Genomic DNA, 19,270 nt, shown 5'->3' on the forward strand with positions numbered 1-19,270 from the left:
TATATGTACAATACACAGTAGATGTTCCATCAGGACGGTTATTTCTGTTGCACAGCACGCTCACTTCCTCTTTTGATGCTGCAACACGCATTCCAAGCGCAGAATCCCGATTACTCGATTAATTACCAGAATAATCGATGGTAAACTCAAAATAATTGATAGCTGCAGCCCTACTTATATGTACTTGATTACATTCTGTGCACGCTTGTAGAGATCACATAGAATTGTAAATTTTAGGTAGCTAATTTGCACATTCTTTCACACTGGAAATATTTATTTTATTTTTTGTCACTGCTTCTTTATCTTTCACTACAGTCAAATTCGTTGAAGGCAATAAAACATTCTGATTCTGCTTCTGATAAGTGAGTGTATTCTGATTAAAAACACTGCTGCATATGTTCTCTTGGACTATTTTGAATGATGGTCACCCTAAAAACAAAAATGTCTCCTAATGATACTGAAATTCACACGTGGATTGTGGTTTTTGTGCTTCCACCCTTAGGATCTTCTGTAGATTTCCACTGATACACACCAAAAACAAACACACACCTGTTTTTACAGCCTGTCTCGACAACCAGCAGGGAGGTGAAACACAATGAGTGGAGCAGTAACACTATCCGTGTTTGTGTTGAATGGAAAAGCCTCGGACGTCAGAGTATCCTGGAGGCGGACAGATAGAGTGTCTGAGCAGGACTGGGACTGTCTGGCTGCCTCAGCGCTACGTACAACAAACGGATTGGTCTGTTTGGCTAGCTCACCAAGCATGGAGAAGCCAATAGCTTGTTTGTTTGCCGACGTTGACAGCACCAATAACGGGCTGGTTTAGCGGCAGAATTATTATAAAGCTGTGAGGGATGTCCACACGTAATAAACAGTTGGGTTTACGGCTGAGGAGGCCAGCTAGCTAACATTTTTATGTGTCGGTGTGGTCACAGAAGCAGGGGATTGGTCTGTTTGTGCTAGCTGACCTAGCATGGGGCAGCTGACAGCTACTAGCTTGTCTACCGACGTTGACAGCACCAATAACGGGCTCATATCACAATATAATTATTATAAAACTCTGAGGGATGTGAACACGTAATAAACAGCTGGATTTACGACGGAAGAGGCTAGCTAGCTAACAATTTCCGTCGTGTCGGTGTGGTCACAGAATCGGTCTGTTTGGCTAGCTGACCTAGCATCGGACAGCTAACGTAGCATCGGGCAGCTAACGGCGACTAGCTTGTTTATCTGCCGACGTTGACAGCACCAATAACGGGCTCATACAACAGCATAATTACTATAAAGCTGTGACGGATGTCCACACGCAATAAACAGCTGGATTTACGGCGGAGGAAGCTAGCTAACAAGTCTGACGTGTCTATGCAGCTAGCAGCTAGCTGTGTAGCTCCCCTCATTCTTTGACCACACCAGACACGACAGACAGATGTGTTTACCCCCCAAAGCAAAAGTGGAATAAGCGCAGAAGCGCAGAAAGCACTCACCGAGCGCCACCTGACAGGCTTTGCGCAGCTGGCTGTGCTGGCTCCGCTTCACCTCCTTATCGGAGAGGATTTTCTCCAGCGCCCTGGACAGAAACATGCTCTTGGTTCTGCTGTTTTCTGCCTTCTGCTGCTGTAGCCGCTGAAGCTGCTGTTGTTGGTGCATCTCTCGGTCCGTTCGGCTCCTCTCAGGCCGACATGTTCGGCCTCGGCCCCGCGGATGAGCAGGCGACAAGGAGCGCTAACCGAATCCAGGCTATCGGTGTCTAGTCCGGTAGAGCTGCTACCTCAGCTCAGCGCCGCCATGCCGGTTACACGTCACGTCACGTGATTCTCAGCTGTCTGGGCTGTGACCTCAGCCTCCCCCGCGGGGGGCAGTTAGAACCGGAGGGGTGCAGAAAGAGCCTCACCTGGAGTCAGACGTCTTCACGGTTCACTGATAAGTATATTTACATCATTTAAAGCAAATACAGAGGCGTTGTCGGGTTAAATGCACCACCCAGGGGGTTAAATGAACGAAGCACTGCTGCGCCGTGTCCTCCACTGTCACAAATCAAGCGCTCCCTAAAAGGAGAAGCAGGTCCGGAGTGTCCAGGAGGCGGCACCAAAACACCACAACGCATTTAGATGGCCTTTTATCTATATCAACATTACATGATGTAAACCTTTAGCATCATCTCCACATTTACAAACTGACCCATTTTGAAGTAAAAAAAAATCTTAAAAAACAAGCAAGAAATAGTTCAACTTATTTTTTCTGTATGACATTTCCTCTGCTTGGCTTAATAAGTGAAATCAACACATAAAATGGAAATGGTTCAGTTTATTTGCAAACCCACCTTGAACAAAGGAGGTACAAAAATTTATATATGTAATGTAAATCTTTAAAATGTACATTAAAAAAATAAGTCTTAAAATGCATTTTTTTTAAGTGAAAAACGAGTGAATTAACCCTACAGAACCATGATCTGTGAGAGGTAAAGAACCCACCGCACTAAATTTTGATTGAAATGTTTAGTAATGGAGTTAATGATGAAATACAAACAATGTTTATTGAGATTTTTTTGGTTTCTGACACTTTTGGATAATGAAACATTATCAACTGATCTACGGATATCATTGCTGTTCCTGATAAACGAACCTAACAGGAGGGTGCATTTAATAAATGTCATTATAATATGGACAGAAACAAAATAAAAAATGCATCTAGAAATAAATATAATAAAAAAATTCTAAAAATATATATAGAATTTAATAACAGTGCTCAACAAATTTATTAGACCACCTGTCAAAAAAACGAGAAATATTTTGTAAATCTGTCAAAAACTTGTTACAAATTAGAAAGTGTATCATTATTTATTAGGCAAATAACAAACTGAACAACTAAATAGTCCTTATTCACATATTTGAACCACAAATCTTAATATTTCACATTTGATTAGTCAGTAATAAATCAAGAATAATGTACAAAGTTAAATTTTCTGTTCAGGAATGTAAGGAAGTCACTATAATTTGGCATCTTGATGAAAAATATTAATAATGTGCGTTACTATTTTTTCTGCTGTTTCGTAAAACAGTAAATTTGAACATTCATGGAAAACAACAACAGCGATTATATTTTAACATTAAAGATGTCATTTTTCTTGAAGTGCTGCACATACTGACAGATTTACCATTACAGAAATATAAAAACAAATATTCTAGTAATCAGCATTACTGTTAATTTAAGGCAGCGATGGTGAACACTTTACACTGGGGGGTGGTCTAACACATCTGTAAAGCATTTGATATAAATATATATATATACAGTTTTATAAATTTTTTGTTTATGTTTGTTGTTATACACACACAAAGCAAAAGTACTTCAATCCTGTCGAAAATTAGTTAAAACTGCTTAAAAATGCTTTGAAATTTACCAAAATGACACAAACAATGTCCTTAAGGACACAAAATGTGACTCAAAACTTGTCCAAGCTGTCGGAAAACATGAAATCTGTTCTAATTTAGTTTAAAGAATGGTATAAAGTGTTTCAAAATGTGTCCAAAACAACCAGCCATTGTACAAAATTGCCCAAAAATGACTAGAAGCCTGTCCAAAGTCTGTTGAAACTGTTTATAATGCTTTGAAACTTGTCCAAAATGAGTAAAAATTTGTACAAAAGGACAGAAAATGGTCTAAAATTACTTTAAAACTGTCCAAAATGAGTTGAAAACTCATGAAGCTCATCTAGAAATACCAAGAGTGAGCAAAGCCAAGAGTGGCTATTTTGAAGAATCTAAAATATAAAACATGTTTCAGAATCAGAATCAACCAAGTATGTGAGCACGTACAAGGAATTTGACTCCGGTATTTTACAGTACCCGCTTGTACTAGACAAATAGAAAATTAAATAATAAACATAAATTATGTAACAAAAAATATAAAAATACTAACATAACTTTAACATTGCGTAATAGAAAAATTAACATGACCTAACATAACAACATAAAATAACTTAGTTTAAAGGGATCAGTGGAAATGGTGCATTTCTGGAGCTTATGTACATGATATACAGATGTAGATCATTTTTATTTACACAGTATATACAGAATGTGTTTAGTTCTAATTTTATTGTTTATAGGACTGTTTGTTGAGGTTATGGGTGTTTATGTTCATGATTTTGACTCATTTCAAACTTTTTTGTTTACTACATAATTCCAGATGTGTTCATTCATAGTTTTGATGCCTTCAGTGAGAATTTACAACGTAAATAGTCATGAAAATACAGAAAAAACAAAAAAATGAGAAGGTGTGTCCAAACCTTTGACTGGTAGCGTTTATTTAAAATACAGTGGTCCAATTTTAGGTGTAATATTTCATTACTATCTCTATTATAACTTCAATGGCCAGCATTACTTGTTACTTTTACATTTTAGCTTCATTATTTCTATATTTTCAGTCATCAAACCTGTTTTATTGCTTTTCAATGAGGCGCTGCATTCATTCCCACATAGAAAGAGTTTAATTCAGGATTAATTAAGTTCTATCTGATCTTATTTTGGTATGATCCCAACATTAATTTCAAATTATTCAGATTAGTTTGACATACTAATTAACACCATAAGCCTTTTTATAGCAGGATCATTAATATTTTATATCATTTTCTGAGTTTTAATCCTATTTTTTTCAGGTAATTTCACACTTCATGGTCTAAACCTCAGCATTTTAACTGAAGTTATTTGTTTGTCGCTGCTTCAAACATCACAAAAAAGCAAAATAACGTCTCCACACGTGATTATTGCTACATATTAGTTTATTTTATCCAGCTCCTCCAATCAGCAGTTACAGGTGTACATCATACTTTTCATACATTTCCAGTCTTAAAACATCTTTTCATTTAATGTCGATAAAATGTACATCATATATAGCATTGATATGAAAATACTGACAATCTTTATTACAAATCTAGACCATAAGATGTATCTGGCAAGCCAAAAATCATTTAAAAAAATAAGAACAATCAAAGCACAACACTTAGCCTGTTCTGAGGTGGTTGCACTAATACCACGGTTTCTCTCCCACAGAATAATAACAATAATAATAATGATGATGATGATGATAGTAATTCACAGTATGAAAAAAAAACAGTGATAGTGTCCTCCTCTGATCAGCCAGAACACTAAAATCACGGACTAATCATCTCTAACGGGCGATAAAATCTACTGTACCATGAGATTTATGACCAAACAATCACAAATAAACAAAAAAAACAACACATCAGTTATAAAAATAAAGTCATAAAATGTGTACAAAGGAAGAAAATATGCAGACATATGATTAGAGAATAAATTAAAAAAAAAACAATCCCAGTGTCCTGCGGTAAAAGTTAGAGATCAAGAGAATAAATTAACAGATTTCCAACAGTCGGATGATTCGTTAAAGGGAATGGAAGAAGAAATAACAGCATTTTCTGTACCATAGAAGGCCAATAAAATAACCTTTAGTGTGCAGTTTGTCTAACGAGCTCATCAGGGATTCACACGATAAACTGATAAACAGAGCTAGTCGTTTTGTGTCTTGTTCTTGTCGCTTTTTGTCGTTTTGCATCTTGTTTTGTCTTGTTTTTATCATTTTATGTCTCATTTTTGTCGTTTTTGCGCCTTGTTTTTGTCGTTTTGTGTCTCGTCTTTGTCGTTTTGTCTCATTTTTGTCGTTTTGTGTCTAGATTTTGTCGTGTTCCTTGTTTTTATCATTTTATGTCTCATTTTTGTCGTTTTTGCGCCTTGTTTTTGTTGTTTTGTCTCATTTTTGTCGTTTTGTGTCTAGATTTTGTCGTGTTCCTTGTTTTTGTCATTTTATGTCTCGTTTTTGTCGTTCAGTTTGTCGTTTTGTGTCGTTTTTGTCATTTTCTCGTTTGTTATTTTTGTCATTTTCTCTCGTTTGTCATTTTGCGTCTCCTCTTTGTTGTTTTGAATCTTGTCTTTTTCTACAAGCGGTGGACCTTCATGCGTTTTTAATGCACACGACTCTGAAGCACTACTGATACAAATCCATGTAAAGTCAGGGTTAGCACTTGGAACAGAAGAGAGAAAAGAAAATCAATAAGTGGAATAATTGACCGTCTGCTCTCACTTCAGGGAGGCGGTTAGCAGCAGCGTGTAATGCTAATGGACGTACATTATATATTATATTACAGGGTATGGATCTGCTCAGGAACCGTGAGAACATTTCTGCCCGATTTCACCCCAACAAAATCCAGTTAAAGTCGGATTTTACGGCCCAACTTGCACATTTTAAGAGGCGACGGTAAATTCTGGCTTCATTATAGAGCCAGTGGAGTCACCAAACGCAGGTCAGAGCTGGAATAAAGCCAACTGGCCTCACCTTTATCAAACAGAAAGTGGTTTATGCTCAGCACACCTGCATGCTTTAGTTTCAATGTGACTCAGACTGTCCAGGACTTAGTGTGGGACAACAATAGGGTCATTCCAGAACTGGAGGACAGCAACCCTGCTCATGACATTTTTTGTCTTTTGTGACTAGTTTTTGTTGTTTTGCGTCTTGGTTTTGTCATTTTGTGTCTAGTTTTTGTCGTTTTATCTAGCTTTATTTTGTGTCCGATTCTTGTCGTTTTGTGTCTCACTGTGGCATTTTCTATCTTGTTTTTGTCATTTTTTGTCTCATATTTGTCGCTTTGTATCTTGTTTTGTCATTTTGTGTCTTCTTTTTGTCTTTTCTGTCTTATTTCTGTCATTTTGTCTCATTTTTGTTGTTTAAGTCATCAAACAGTTTTCCAATAGAATGGGTAGAGCAAATCTATGTCCTCTCTTCAATGTTTCATAACATTGTCAGCCTTGATTGAATGTCTCTCTCTACCTCATATTATCAGGATAAGACTAATTATTTTGACTGTTTTCCATCAGTATCTAGCTTCTACTGCTGAGAAAAAGCTAGCATTAGCACGGATTATCAACCCTGTTACTGTGATTAGAGTAGAGTTAGCAAACAACAAGTAAAACATGGAATAAAAATGGTACCATTGATGTGTAAGCTGAGCCTATCAAGCCTTTAATAGTTTATTACCTATTATTGATGAATATGGAGCAGAAAACTGTAAAGAGAAGGTTTTCCTCTAATTCTGGAATGACCCAATAGTTGAGTTTTGAGCCATTTAGGCCCAAATTCCAGATTTTATAGCAATTCTGAATGCAGCTGTTGCATCACGTTCTCCCACAGCAAGTCTTTAACTATTAAATGAAAAAAATCAAAATAAAAAATTGTAAATGTCTCATCCAAGTGAACTAACACGTCGCACAGATCAGATATGTGGAGTTCTGGTCTGGAGAGAACGGGGGGAAAAAAAAGAAGGAAAAACAAACAAAATCAAAATCACATTCATGTTTCGTCATTTACACACATGCAGCAGGGGAAATAGCCCTTGTCACGGAAAGGAGAAGGAGTGCAATATGAGGAAAAACACAACGAGGGAAATTAATTCTACCTTTCATATCAGGCAGGAGCAGTTTTCTGGAGTCACAACTTCGGAAACTTGAGAGTCACTCGTGAGACACAAGTAAAAAGAAACAGAAAATGATACAAAGCACAAGCTAAATGGTAAATGAATTCATCAGTCGGCCGTAAAAACAGGACGAATGGCTAAAAATAGTGGTCAAAAGCATCTGAGTCAGCACAAAGAACCCAGATTTGTTTTTGTTTGTTTTGTTTTTTAGGTGGTTTCTCCCCTAAATAAAAGCTGCAGTACTGTCGCAGATCTGTGTTGAGTAATGTGGTACTTCAATGTGTGGAAAGTATCGCAAGGCAAGTGGTCTTAGTGGGACTAAAGTGTGAAAAACAACCACAGACAAAAGCTGGAGCTTAAAAAAAAAAAGCTGCTTCAGAGTGCATTTACTATTCACACACTGGAGATGTGATGTTTAAAATAAGAAGTTTCATACTTGCCCTCTAAAAGGAGCTAAAGTGTCTTTAGCGGTTTAGAAACAGGGACGACCGATTATCAGGACCGATGTTTGGTTTGTCCAGTTACCAATTATCGATAAATTAAAAGTGCTAATTTGGGTCAGATAGCCGCCTGTCCGTTCGTACAAATGTCCCGCCCACAGCTCTGTCTGATTGGTTACAAGTCATGAGTAACAGCCAATCACTGGAGGCTGTTTACACAGAGAGACAGACGAGCACATTTGGTGGCCTCAGCCCAGCAAAAACTGAACAGGAAACGCAGCCATCGCCACAGGAAATGAGCTACCTTCACAGAGGCTAGAGGCTAGCAACTAGAGACTACCTGCTAGCCGCTAGAGGTTAGCAGCTAGTGGCTACGGTAGAAGGCACCTGCAGGAACTGTGTCTGGAAAATAATAATAAATAATGATTTAAGATCTGGGCCCTTAGTGGCTAATAAACGTGATAAAATTTTAAAAGCTTGGAGAGACAAACTGTTCAATCTCAATCAATCGATGATCAGTAAATGCTCTGACATCATCGGTCCTATTGCTAGCATACATATTTAGTAATGGTTCATGTTATTGAAGAAGCCTCGTTATGGACGACGAGTTTTCTGCTGACACATGCTGTTAGAATATAACATGAAATGTAAATCAGTCCCAAATATCGGCCATCAGCCTTTCTAAAATACCAACAATTGGCCCTGGAGAACCCTTATCGGTCGATCCCTATTCAGATATAAAATGCAGGGCGTCGAATTCAACTTCTTGCTTTGACGTTTTTGTGTCTGCAGGTGTGATGAGTTGGGGGTTCAGACTATGGCACACATGCGTGATCATTGGCATGTAGAGCAGCAAAGCATGGTGTAAATGTTTGGACGTACAAACATGTCGGTGTCGTGTTCCCGTTACATATGTACACAAATCTTTGTGCTTCTCAGGTACAGTCGCTGTGTGGTGGAGTTGGATGTTGGTATGTTTGATTTGCTGGTCCGTCACTCCCCCGAGTGTTTGTGGAAGTTTCTGAGTCCCTCTGTGGTTTCCAGTGTTTAGTGTGTGAACGCTGGGCGTTTACAGCGTTATGACGGTGCCGTCCTCCTCCAGACTCCGCCTCTCCGTCGCTCTGTCGGGCGACGACGTGGTGGAGGTGGCGTTGGTGTTGCTGAGCGACCCGCTGCTGCCACTGGCCGGCAGGGTCCCGTTGGCGTTGATGGAGAGGGCGGAGGAGGAGACGGAGGTGGTGGCGGCGCGGAGGTTGAGGTGAGGCTCGTAGCGAGGCAGCGACGGCATGCTGTAGTTGGATGGGGCTCGCCTGATGGGCTCGGCCTCGCCATCCGCCTCAATCACCAGGTCCTCATCTTCGCTCTCCAGCTCATCTACCGGGAAGTTCTGGATGATGTGCATCGGCATGGAGGCTGCGGCGGCCTGCGATGAGTAGCCGTAGTAGCTGGCGCCGCTGTCCGACGAGCGTCCAGAACTACCGGACGCCGCGCCACCGCCACCGCCGCCACCGCCTCCTCCGCTGCGAACAACATTGTTCCGCTGGTTGGCAGGCTTGACGGTGATGATGAGGTTGTGGCTGTTGGCGATCATCATGTCCGTCACCTGGTCCAGAGACTTCCCAGCCACCTCGATCCCGTTCACCTCCAGCACCTCATCGTTGACCGCCAGCAGGCCGGTGCTCTCGGCCAGGCCGCCAGGAACCATGCGGGAGATGAAAATTCCCGGGAGCTTCTCCAGGCCCTGCGCTGTGACCCGAACGCTGGAGCCGTCGCGGATGTAGAAGCCCAGCGGTTTCTCCTGGCCGTGCTTGTAGAGGCGAACACGGCGGTGCGTCTCCGGCAGGATGTCGACATCGATGATGGAGGATACGGGCCGGAAGTCCCTCGGGAGGCTGATGATGACTGGCGGCTTTTTCCTGTTGGCGTCGGGTCGCAGAAGAACCGCCGAGAGCACCGTGTTCTTCTTCCTGGTCAGCGAGTCGGTACCGAACGCCGTGTAATCTGCCTCCTCTGCAAAACAAAAGAGAGGAAGCAGAGAAAGAGAAGTGCAGAAGAGGAAGAGAAGGGAACAGAGAAACAAAGCTGGTTAATTTTCCAATGATACCACGCTGAGCTCTTTACACATGGAGCTGTTATTCAGGCTGACATTCTGTTGCATCATGTAGTTTCAGGACGGTGAATAATGTTTCCTGCTCAGCCTGAGGCATCGCTGCAGGGCGTCTGAGCTGAACACACACAAGACATCGATCCCTGCAGCTTCCCTCAGGTCGAACTGATGCAAAATGCCATGGAAAGCATTTAGTCCAGCTCCAAGTCCTTCATCGCATCTATGCGACGCACAGCCGCCCACAAATTAGCCCACATATGCTGCGAACGACCACACAGGTGCATGATGAACAGATATGCTGCATTATAAATTTAATGAGCATATGGTGGCTGTCGCAGATTGTCCACATGAATCTACAGCCTGGCAAAGACATTTCAAAATAATGGAAGCTCCACTGAGATCAAAAATATCTGTTTTGCCCAAGATGACAAAAGAATACACAAAATATATGAAGACTGAACAATATCAGATGGAAAAACACACATTTTAACTGTTGTTTAAATTATTATTCTACCAAGGAACATGGCGGAGTTACGTGACTATCAGTGTTGGTTTGTCTGTTTGGGTTTGGAAGCAGAGTGGTTAGCAGTTTTTAAAAATTTTAGTAGTGTAGTTAGCTGTTTTCTATGACTTTAGCTATGTACTTAGCGTCTTTTAATGGCTGTGTATTTAGCTGTTTTGTATTCTTTAGCTCCATTGATAGCTTCTTTCTTTGGCTTTGGCTATGTAGTTGCCTTCTTTCTATAACTTTAGCTGTGTAGTTAGCTTCTGTCTGATTTCAGCTGTGTAATCACCTGCTTTCAGTCACTATAGCTGTGTACTTAGCTTCTTTCTGTCTTTAAGTGAGCAGTTAAGCATTTTTTTAGCTGTGTAGTTTGCTGTTTTCTATGACTTCAGCTATGTAGTTAGCATCTCTTTATGGCCATAGCTGTTTTGTATTAATTTAGCTGCGTAGTTAGCCTCTCTGTAACTTTTGCTGCATTGTTAGCTTCTTTTTATGGCTTTAGCTATGTAGTTAGCTTCTCTCCATGACATTAGCTGTGTAGATAGCTTCTATCTGTAATTTTAGGTGTTTAGTTAGCTTATTTTTTCGGCTTTGGCTATGCAGTTAGCATCTTTCTATAGCTTTAGCTGTGTACTAAGCTTATTTCTATGGCTTTGGATATGTAGTTAGCTTCTATGACTTCAGCTGTGTAATTACTTGTTCTTAGTTGCTTTAGTTGTGTAGTTAGCTTCTGTCTATGACTTTAGCCGCATTGTTAGCCTCTTTCTTTGGCTTTGGCTATGTAGTTAGCTTCTTTCAATAACTTTAGCTGTGTAGTTAGCTTCCTCTGTGACTTAGCCACAATGTTAGCTCATTTAATGTCTTAAGCTGTGTAGTTAGCTGTTTCTCTACGACTTGAAGGGTTTGGAAGCAGAGTGGTCTGATCTACCTTCTGTAGTTTTTGAGAAAAATGGGTTAAAAGTTTTGTGTTTTCTAGAATGGTCTAACATTCACTGTAATGCTATATTTGGATTGTAGGTTAGACACTGTCACTAAAATATAGACCAGAAAATATTACAGAAATTATATAAAAGTCAGATTATTTGTAGGTTAGACTTCTCTGATTCTAACCGCCTCAATGATGCCGATATATTTGAGTATTTATCAGTTAGGCCAAACCTAAAGTTATTTTTCAAAGAATTCATAGAAATATTGATGTGTAAAAATATCAAGTTTTATTATTACGGGTGACTTATTTTTGATTTCCTCTCCAGTCACATTTACACTTCAGTATGGGTTCAACGAATATGATAGAACGTGTTAATTAGTGAACTTTAGATGTGCTGGAAGGCAGATATTTTTACGTTGATCTGACAGAGCTAGATTTGTCATTGTTTTCCGACTTTATTTGAAGCTAAGCTAACCATTTCCTGGTTCATTTGACACACTAAGTGGCAGCATTGTTTTCATTTCGCAAGAAAATGGATGCATTTCCTCAGATGTTTAACTAGCTTTCTGAGGAGTTTTGACAATACAAAAGGTCGCATTTCTGTTGCATGAATCACCGGGAATTTAAGTCCATTTTGCGAAGGAATTGTGTACATTGTAAAGCTACTATAGACTTTAACCGAACACAGCTGATATCAACACGGCACCGAGGGAAAAGCTGGACCTTGGCTCTCTAATAGTTAACCAGCATAATACAAGCAGCTAAACATTAACATCTTTGTGGCTTTTATGCTCCTATCAGTCACCAGCTTCAGTTTTCATCTGGTTCTGACTGTCTGATATTTTTAACATCTTTCTAAATTCCTTTACTTTTTGTTGCGCTCCATTTTTAGATAAAAGTGCTCTATTAATAAAACCCCCACACTGAATCCTTCCTCGCCCTCCCTGTGTGAGTAATGTGGGAAAACATCCACTCAGGTGGCTGATAAAGATTCTAGCTCTCAGGTTCTGACAGGTACGCTGGCTGCCACTCCCCTCTCCATCCGAACACCAAAACAAAGGATCGACTGTCCCCAGAAAGAGTTGCAGTTTCACGTTTCAGCTCTCATGAGGCACGAGTTTAGCGTATACACACTTGATATATCTTTTATGTCGACTCTTCACATGAGAAAGAAACAACAGGTTTATTAGAAGACAGGTTTCATGATTGGGCCTGTTTCTGTTCTCTGCCAAACTCTAAAGACCAGCAAAAAAGGTCGTACAGGTGGATGTTTCAGAGCACAAACGCACACCAGCGTCTCCCTCCGCCGCCGACACAAGGGTTGTTCTTGCGGTTCAGTCATGCATGGGAGCAGGCGAAGCTCCACATCTCATTTCACTCTTTCTAGACGTCTTTTCATCTAAAGCGTCCCTCCATCTCCAGCATATGAAAGGCCGGACCTGACAATGGAGTCATAGTCGAGGAGAGGGAATGTGACGGTCCCCGAGGGCCACTCACAAACACTCACACAGAACGGCAAAGAGAAGCCACAGTGTCAAACGATATAATCACACGGCATCCTGCATGCGTGTGTAAACAACATATGCAAGCATCTGCAGGTCTTCATTAATTTACACACACACATCTATAAGGTTTATCTGTGATGAGGCCTGAGCTCTAATGAGCAGCAGCTCTGAGAAACTCAATACCCTGAAAAACCATCGTTACGGTACGGCCTCACCAGAGCACACAAGCGAAGCTCTCAGTCTAATTGGCAGCTAAAGGCCTACAGGCAAGTCGCTATATAAATACACTGCACACACTGTACTGTCCTAAAGACCTGCTTTTGTTTATATTTTTCAGATTTACATACAGGACCTGGGAATAACAGCGACCCGTTTGTCCCCGTGATGCTGAAAATAATATTCCAGAATGATGGGAAGTGAAGCAGTAAACAGATGGCAGCAAGGAAACAAACACATTTTTATAAGGAAACAATCATTCACAGAGCTGATTCCATATTTAGGACGCTCAAACTTAGCATGTTAGATCAGAAGTGTCACTCATTTTAGTTCAGGGGCCGCATTCAGCCCAATTTGATCTCAACTGACCAGTAAAATCACAGCATATTAACCTATAAATAAGTTCATTTTCAACAACATTCATCCTCAGTTTATCATTTACACGTTACGACTTACAGATCACAGAGTGTCTACAAAGGAACACAACATTTAGTCACAGCTATCTGGAACTGAATGATGTAATATTTTACTTTACGATCAAAACGACAAAAGTCTGACCAAAAAAAGATGCAAAAGCAACAAAAATAAGACAAAATATTTAAAAAATGAGACACAAAATGACCAAAAAAAGAGATAAATGACATGAAACAAAACAAAAAGAGACAAAAATTAGACAAAAACAAAAACACTACAAATTATTACAAAAATGAGACACACAATATCAAAAGTGCGAAACAAAATGACAAAAAATTGGACAAAAAAAGCTATAAAGCGACAAAAAATGAACAAACGAGACAAATAATGACAAAAGCGTCAAACAAAACGACAAAAACAACAGAAAACAAGGAATAAAGCAAAACACAAAATGACAAAAATGAAACAAAAAACAAGTGAGACAAAACGGAAAAACAAAACGACAAAAACGTGAGACAAATCATTTCATGAAGTCCACGCCTAACGATTACGTCCCCTAAAATCTAATTCTCCATCGCTACCTTTATTCAACCACCTCAGACGTCATTCGGCGTTTGTTTTTCTGATGATTTAATGTGTAGAGCAAACAGAACGTCACATTCACTCCCTTGGAGCTCGACAAACACTTTAAACTTGACCGAGGTATGCTGTGGTTGGTGAGTGTACAGGTATGCAGCCGATCTGGCTAATGATTAAATTAAACAATCACAGGTGAAAAAAAACACAGGAAGGAGATTAGAATTAGAAGAGGATATCTATGGAAGCAGCTGTTTAAACGCTTCATATTCGCAACTACTTGATGCAAATATAAGGCGATATTATGCTACCAGGGTTTCGAGCAAATAAAAAAAACGTTTTATCCAGATCCAAAACGCTAAAACCTGAGAGTAAAAATTAAAAAAGTAAAGTTAGTTGTGTTTTTATGAAGGAATAATAGACAATTTTGGTTATCAAATGATCATAAATTAAAGAAAAATGCATAGATTTCTGTCAACTGTGGCATCTTATCTATTTCAGAATGTTTTTATAGAATTGCTTTGCATATGATTCACTTGAAAATGTCATTGTTTTGTCATCTTGCACCTCAGAATAATAAAAATAAAGCTTCTAATTGTAATGATTCGAATTCTAACGAAGACTGCTTGCCATTCCTAGACATAAATCGATCATATCTGTGGTGTTAGCCTCTCCAAAGGCACATTTCTGAGCCAGAAACAGCCTGACTGCATATGCGTTTTACCCTTACAACAATAGCAGAACTGCCACTCACATCTGAAACAAAGGCCTCTTCATTTCACACTTCAAAGACTGCTCATTTTGTCTGTTTTGTGAGCTGAATTCCCAACTGCTGCTTGGCTGCTTTGCCACAGCAAAAAGTCACTACCGGTACTGTGTAAGGGAGTCAGGAAAAAAAAAAATTATAACTATTATTAGGCATCAAGGCTTCGAAAGCATCACTAGGTTAAGTTCCTGTTATAGGTGGTTAGCTAGTTAGCCAAGCATGCTAACATTTCCACATCTAACAGGTGGAGAAGCCAAAGGCTCTGCTATGAGGAGACATTCAGACGTCATTCTTTAGAATAACAGGGATTTACTGAACAGAACATGGACATTACCAACCCAAGATTATGTCACAGAGATGCTGTCAGGGCAGTCTTAGCCTGGAAACCACAAATTTAGTTGCATTCGGTCAGCATTTACCAGGCAGACAAAGTCTAACAGGAAAAGCAAGAGAGCGCAGTACTCCTCCAAGGCTGCTCAGTCGTGTGTGAATAAAAAGCTGCCAAAAAGACGGATGTATTATGGGAAATGTGGAAATCAGAATGTTTTCAAGCTAAAACAGCATATTTAAAGTGATGCTCTCATAGATTCTGCTGCTTTAATTACTCCAAGAAATGCAGCGGAGTTATGTGATGATCGGTGTTGGTTTGTCTGTCTGTCTGTCTGTCTGTTAGCAACATTACTCAAAAACAGACAAACGGATTTGGATGAAATTTTCAGGGAAGGTCAGAAATGATACAAGGACCAAGTGATTAGATTTTGGCAGTGATGCTGCTTAGTCTGGATCCACGGATTTGTTAAAGATTTCTGTATCATTGACAGATCGCATCATGGCGTCACTGTAACCATGACAACAAATGAACACTACATCAACTGCCTGCTGATGATCACGATTGTGATTCTACTACAAATCCACTGCTGTGGAACACGAATTGTTTAAAGATTTCATCCGTCGGAAATGATACGACTGAACAGCCTTGGAGGAGTACTTCGAGTTCTTTTCTTGTTTGTTCTTTTAAGTTTTTACTGTGAGTCAACAAACATCGCTGAAGCTCCACTGGTTTCTGTTGGATAATAACCATAACATACGACACACCCGTTCTGCATCAGAATCAGCATTCATACTTTAAGCATAATTGACTTCTTCTGAATAGAAAAGCTAATTGCTAGCTCCCACACCGGCCTCGGCTCAGGTATTCCAACTATGCGGCGGCTGCTTCGAGCTAACAAGGACCAAAGGAAGCGACTCAGTGGAGGAGAAAATGGCAACCGGGCAACACGTCGTCACAAGTGGAGGACACACACAGAGTTGCTCAGTCACTCCGTGGTCAGAAACACACACATGAACACACACTCAGCGGACGGCTAATGCATCTCCATCCTGACGCTGAAAGGCCCGAGACAACCCCGCCTGAGGAGAGGAAGCCGCTTGTGTGAAATGGCACGCATCGGTCGACGTTTCCCTCCATGCTCTGCATCACGCCACCAAAAGAGTGTTAATGGCGCAGAATAAACGGGATGTGGAGGCATTCGGAGCACAACGCAGCTACTGACACGATGAGATACACGCCAGCTACACCAAAAATGTGACAGGAAATATCCATTTCTCCACACCGTGCTCTGCAGAAGTGTGGCTGGACACACATAATACTGCATTAAGGGTCATTCCAGAATCAGAGGACATGTAGGATTCAAATTATTTGAATAATAAACCTTCTCTTTTACAATTTTCTGCTCCATATTCATCAGTAATAGGTAATAAACTATCAAAGGCTTGATTGGCTCAGCTTACACATCAATGGTACCATTTCAATTCCGTGTTTTATGTGTTGTTTGCTAACCCTACTCTAATCACAGTAACAGGGTTGCTAATCCATGCTAATACTAGCTTTTCCTCAGCAGTGAAAGCTCGATATTTAGCTAGCTGTTACTGCTGACCAAGAGGGCAAACTGACTGATGAAAAACAGTAAAAACAATTAGTCTGATCCTAATAAGATGAGGTAGAGTGAGACATTTAATCAAGGCTGACAATGTTATAAAAATATGAAAAATAGAAGAGAGGACATAGATTTGCTCGAAACATTCTTTAGGAAGACTATATGATGATGTAAATGAAAAAAACGACATGAAACGACAAAAATGAGACACAATATGACAGAAACGAGACACAAAACAATATAAACAAGACAAAATGACAAAAACAAGATACAAAACGACAAAAACAAAATATGTTGATTCAAAAAAATGTTCCCACAATTACAAGAGTCATCAATGCAAAAGTAATACCAAAAAAGGTTTAAATTTTATTTTAACTGTTTTGTTAGAGATTCAATTTGATCATCGGGGGGGTGGGACAAGAGAAAAATTACATTTTAGGGGCAACTCTAGACTTATTTGGTATTTAAAAATATTGTCAGACATTCTTTTCTATTTTTTTTTTAGATTTGGTCTCAGGACAAGAACACTTACACAACTGCGTGTTTTAGGATTTGGATTATTTGAAATTTGATGAGTGGGACGTAAAATGTCCTCCAATTCTGGAATGACCCATATGTAAAGTAAAAATATTACAATAAGTCACTACTAGGATAAACTGGGATATAATGAGGACACAAATATGTGGTTTTCCAGAACAAATACTTTAAAATGTATTGATTTAGTTCATTTCTGGACTGCGAAGCACACAATGCGTTACTGCCCGATAACTGTTTAGAAGCAGAAACTACGAATTGAGAGGAAGTTTTAGTTTTATGAAGCCATTTACTTTTAGCGCCATAAAGAATAGATAATAAAGAGTCTGGATCTGAAAATGAGCACAACTACAAACCAATTTAAGAAAATATTCAAAAAAAGACTGCTTGATAAATCTAATAATGTGGAACAGCAGATATGTATAAATAGGTATGTAAGCATAAGATACAAGCTACCTGGAAGGAGATAATGAGTTAAACTTCATCCTACTGGTTTACAGACACTATTTTAGGTTCTGGATTTGGTTTGTTTGCTTTTTTTCCCCATTTCTATTTTCTCTTTTGTGTTCATGATACTGTGACATGTCTGAAATGAATCAAATAAATGAGAAGGAAATTCAGATTTTAAAAAGCTGTTCGCTCGTAGCACCATAAACAGTAGATATTTGTCAGCCTGTGGGTAAACAGTCATGATGATGATCTCAAAATAAGCACAACTGTGAAACAATTTAAGAAAATACGCAACAAAATACAACAATGTGGAACAGTAAACGTGTTGTTGGGGTTTCTAAACAGATATATAAGTGAAGATATGAGATATATAGACATTTTCAGACACTACTTTAGGTTCCGTTTTGTTTGTTTTTAAATTATGCGTTTTATTTCCTCTTTGTTTGCCTTTATGATGCTTTTACATAGCTGAAATAAATCAATAAATGATCATTCGTATGCCGTAGAGCCGCACCTTTTTTCACTGGACACTAATATCCCTGCATGTGCGTGCTCCAGCGCTCTCATTACACCCACTCCTGCACAGCGCCCACTAAGCTGCTGATTACACAGCATTACAATTATAATGATACAGGATGACGAGCGGAGCGACGATCCCTGACGACAACAACGATACCAACAATCCTCTACTTCCTGCTACCGCCATCAGGGAAACCCGACACTGTACGCAGGTGAAAACAGGAGCAGGAAGGAGCTGCAGGGTAGTCACAAGTACTGCCATTTTCACTGATACTGCTGTTAATACTACCGTCTTTGTAGGTATTTATGCAGCTGCTCTATTAGTAAAACTCCAATTTTTCACTGTTTACGGTTACAGATAAGAGTCTCATGAACAAGACTGCAGAAAACAAAAATATTAAATGGAAATAATCTTACAACAGTGTACAGATACGACTGCAAATCCTACTGTCTCTGTAGGTATTCATGCAGCTGCTCTATTAGTAAAACTACAATTTTTCATTGTACACAGTCACAGTTAGAGATAAGGACCTTATGAACACTGCAGAATCAAAAGCAATATTCTATGGAGAAAGTGTAGTGTACAGATACTGCTACTGCTAATACTATTGTCTCTATAAGCAGGTATTTGTGCAGCTGCTCTCAGAGACTACAAAAATAATGGTCTATGGAGAAAGCATAGTGTACAGACACTACTACTGCTAATACCATCGTCTCTGTAGGTATTTATGCAGCTGCTCTACTAGTAAGACTACAACCTTAAATCATGTATAGAGTTACAGATATGTGCCTTATGAGCAAGCTCACAGACCACAAAAATAACATTCTACGCAGAAGATCTGAAAATGGTGCCCAAGACAGGAGCTTTTTCAATTGTTTATAATAAATGAGAA

The 19,270-nt window shown here is 39.5% G+C and overlaps 2 protein-coding genes across 2 annotated transcripts in view; both read right to left on the reverse strand.

Annotated features, from left to right (window-relative positions):
• The window catches only part of arfgef2 (ADP-ribosylation factor guanine nucleotide-exchange factor 2 (brefeldin A-inhibited)), a 56,418-nt gene extending 54,604 nt beyond the window's left edge, over nucleotides 1–1,814 (reverse strand). The window contains exon 1 of the mRNA XM_022208825.2: nucleotides 1,485–1,814. Within this exon, the coding sequence (XP_022064517.1) occupies nucleotides 1,485–1,647 (163 nt within the window). The 5' untranslated portion in view covers nucleotides 1,648–1,814. The remainder of the gene's footprint in view (nucleotides 1–1,484) is intronic.
• A 2,942-nt stretch (nucleotides 1,815–4,756) lies between these two features.
• Nucleotides 4,757–19,270, reverse strand: part of pard6b (par-6 partitioning defective 6 homolog beta (C. elegans)) — a 32,456-nt gene continuing 17,942 nt past the window's right edge. Inside the window, exon 3 of the mRNA XM_022208824.2 lies at nucleotides 4,757–9,930. Coding sequence (XP_022064516.1) covers nucleotides 8,990–9,930 — 941 coding nt within the window. The 3' untranslated portion in view covers nucleotides 4,757–8,989. The remainder of the gene's footprint in view (nucleotides 9,931–19,270) is intronic.

The sequence above is a fragment of the Acanthochromis polyacanthus genome, chromosome 6 (genome assembly GCF_021347895.1).
Source record: "Acanthochromis polyacanthus isolate Apoly-LR-REF ecotype Palm Island chromosome 6, KAUST_Apoly_ChrSc, whole genome shotgun sequence".
NCBI lineage: Eukaryota > Metazoa > Chordata > Actinopteri > Pomacentridae > Acanthochromis > Acanthochromis polyacanthus.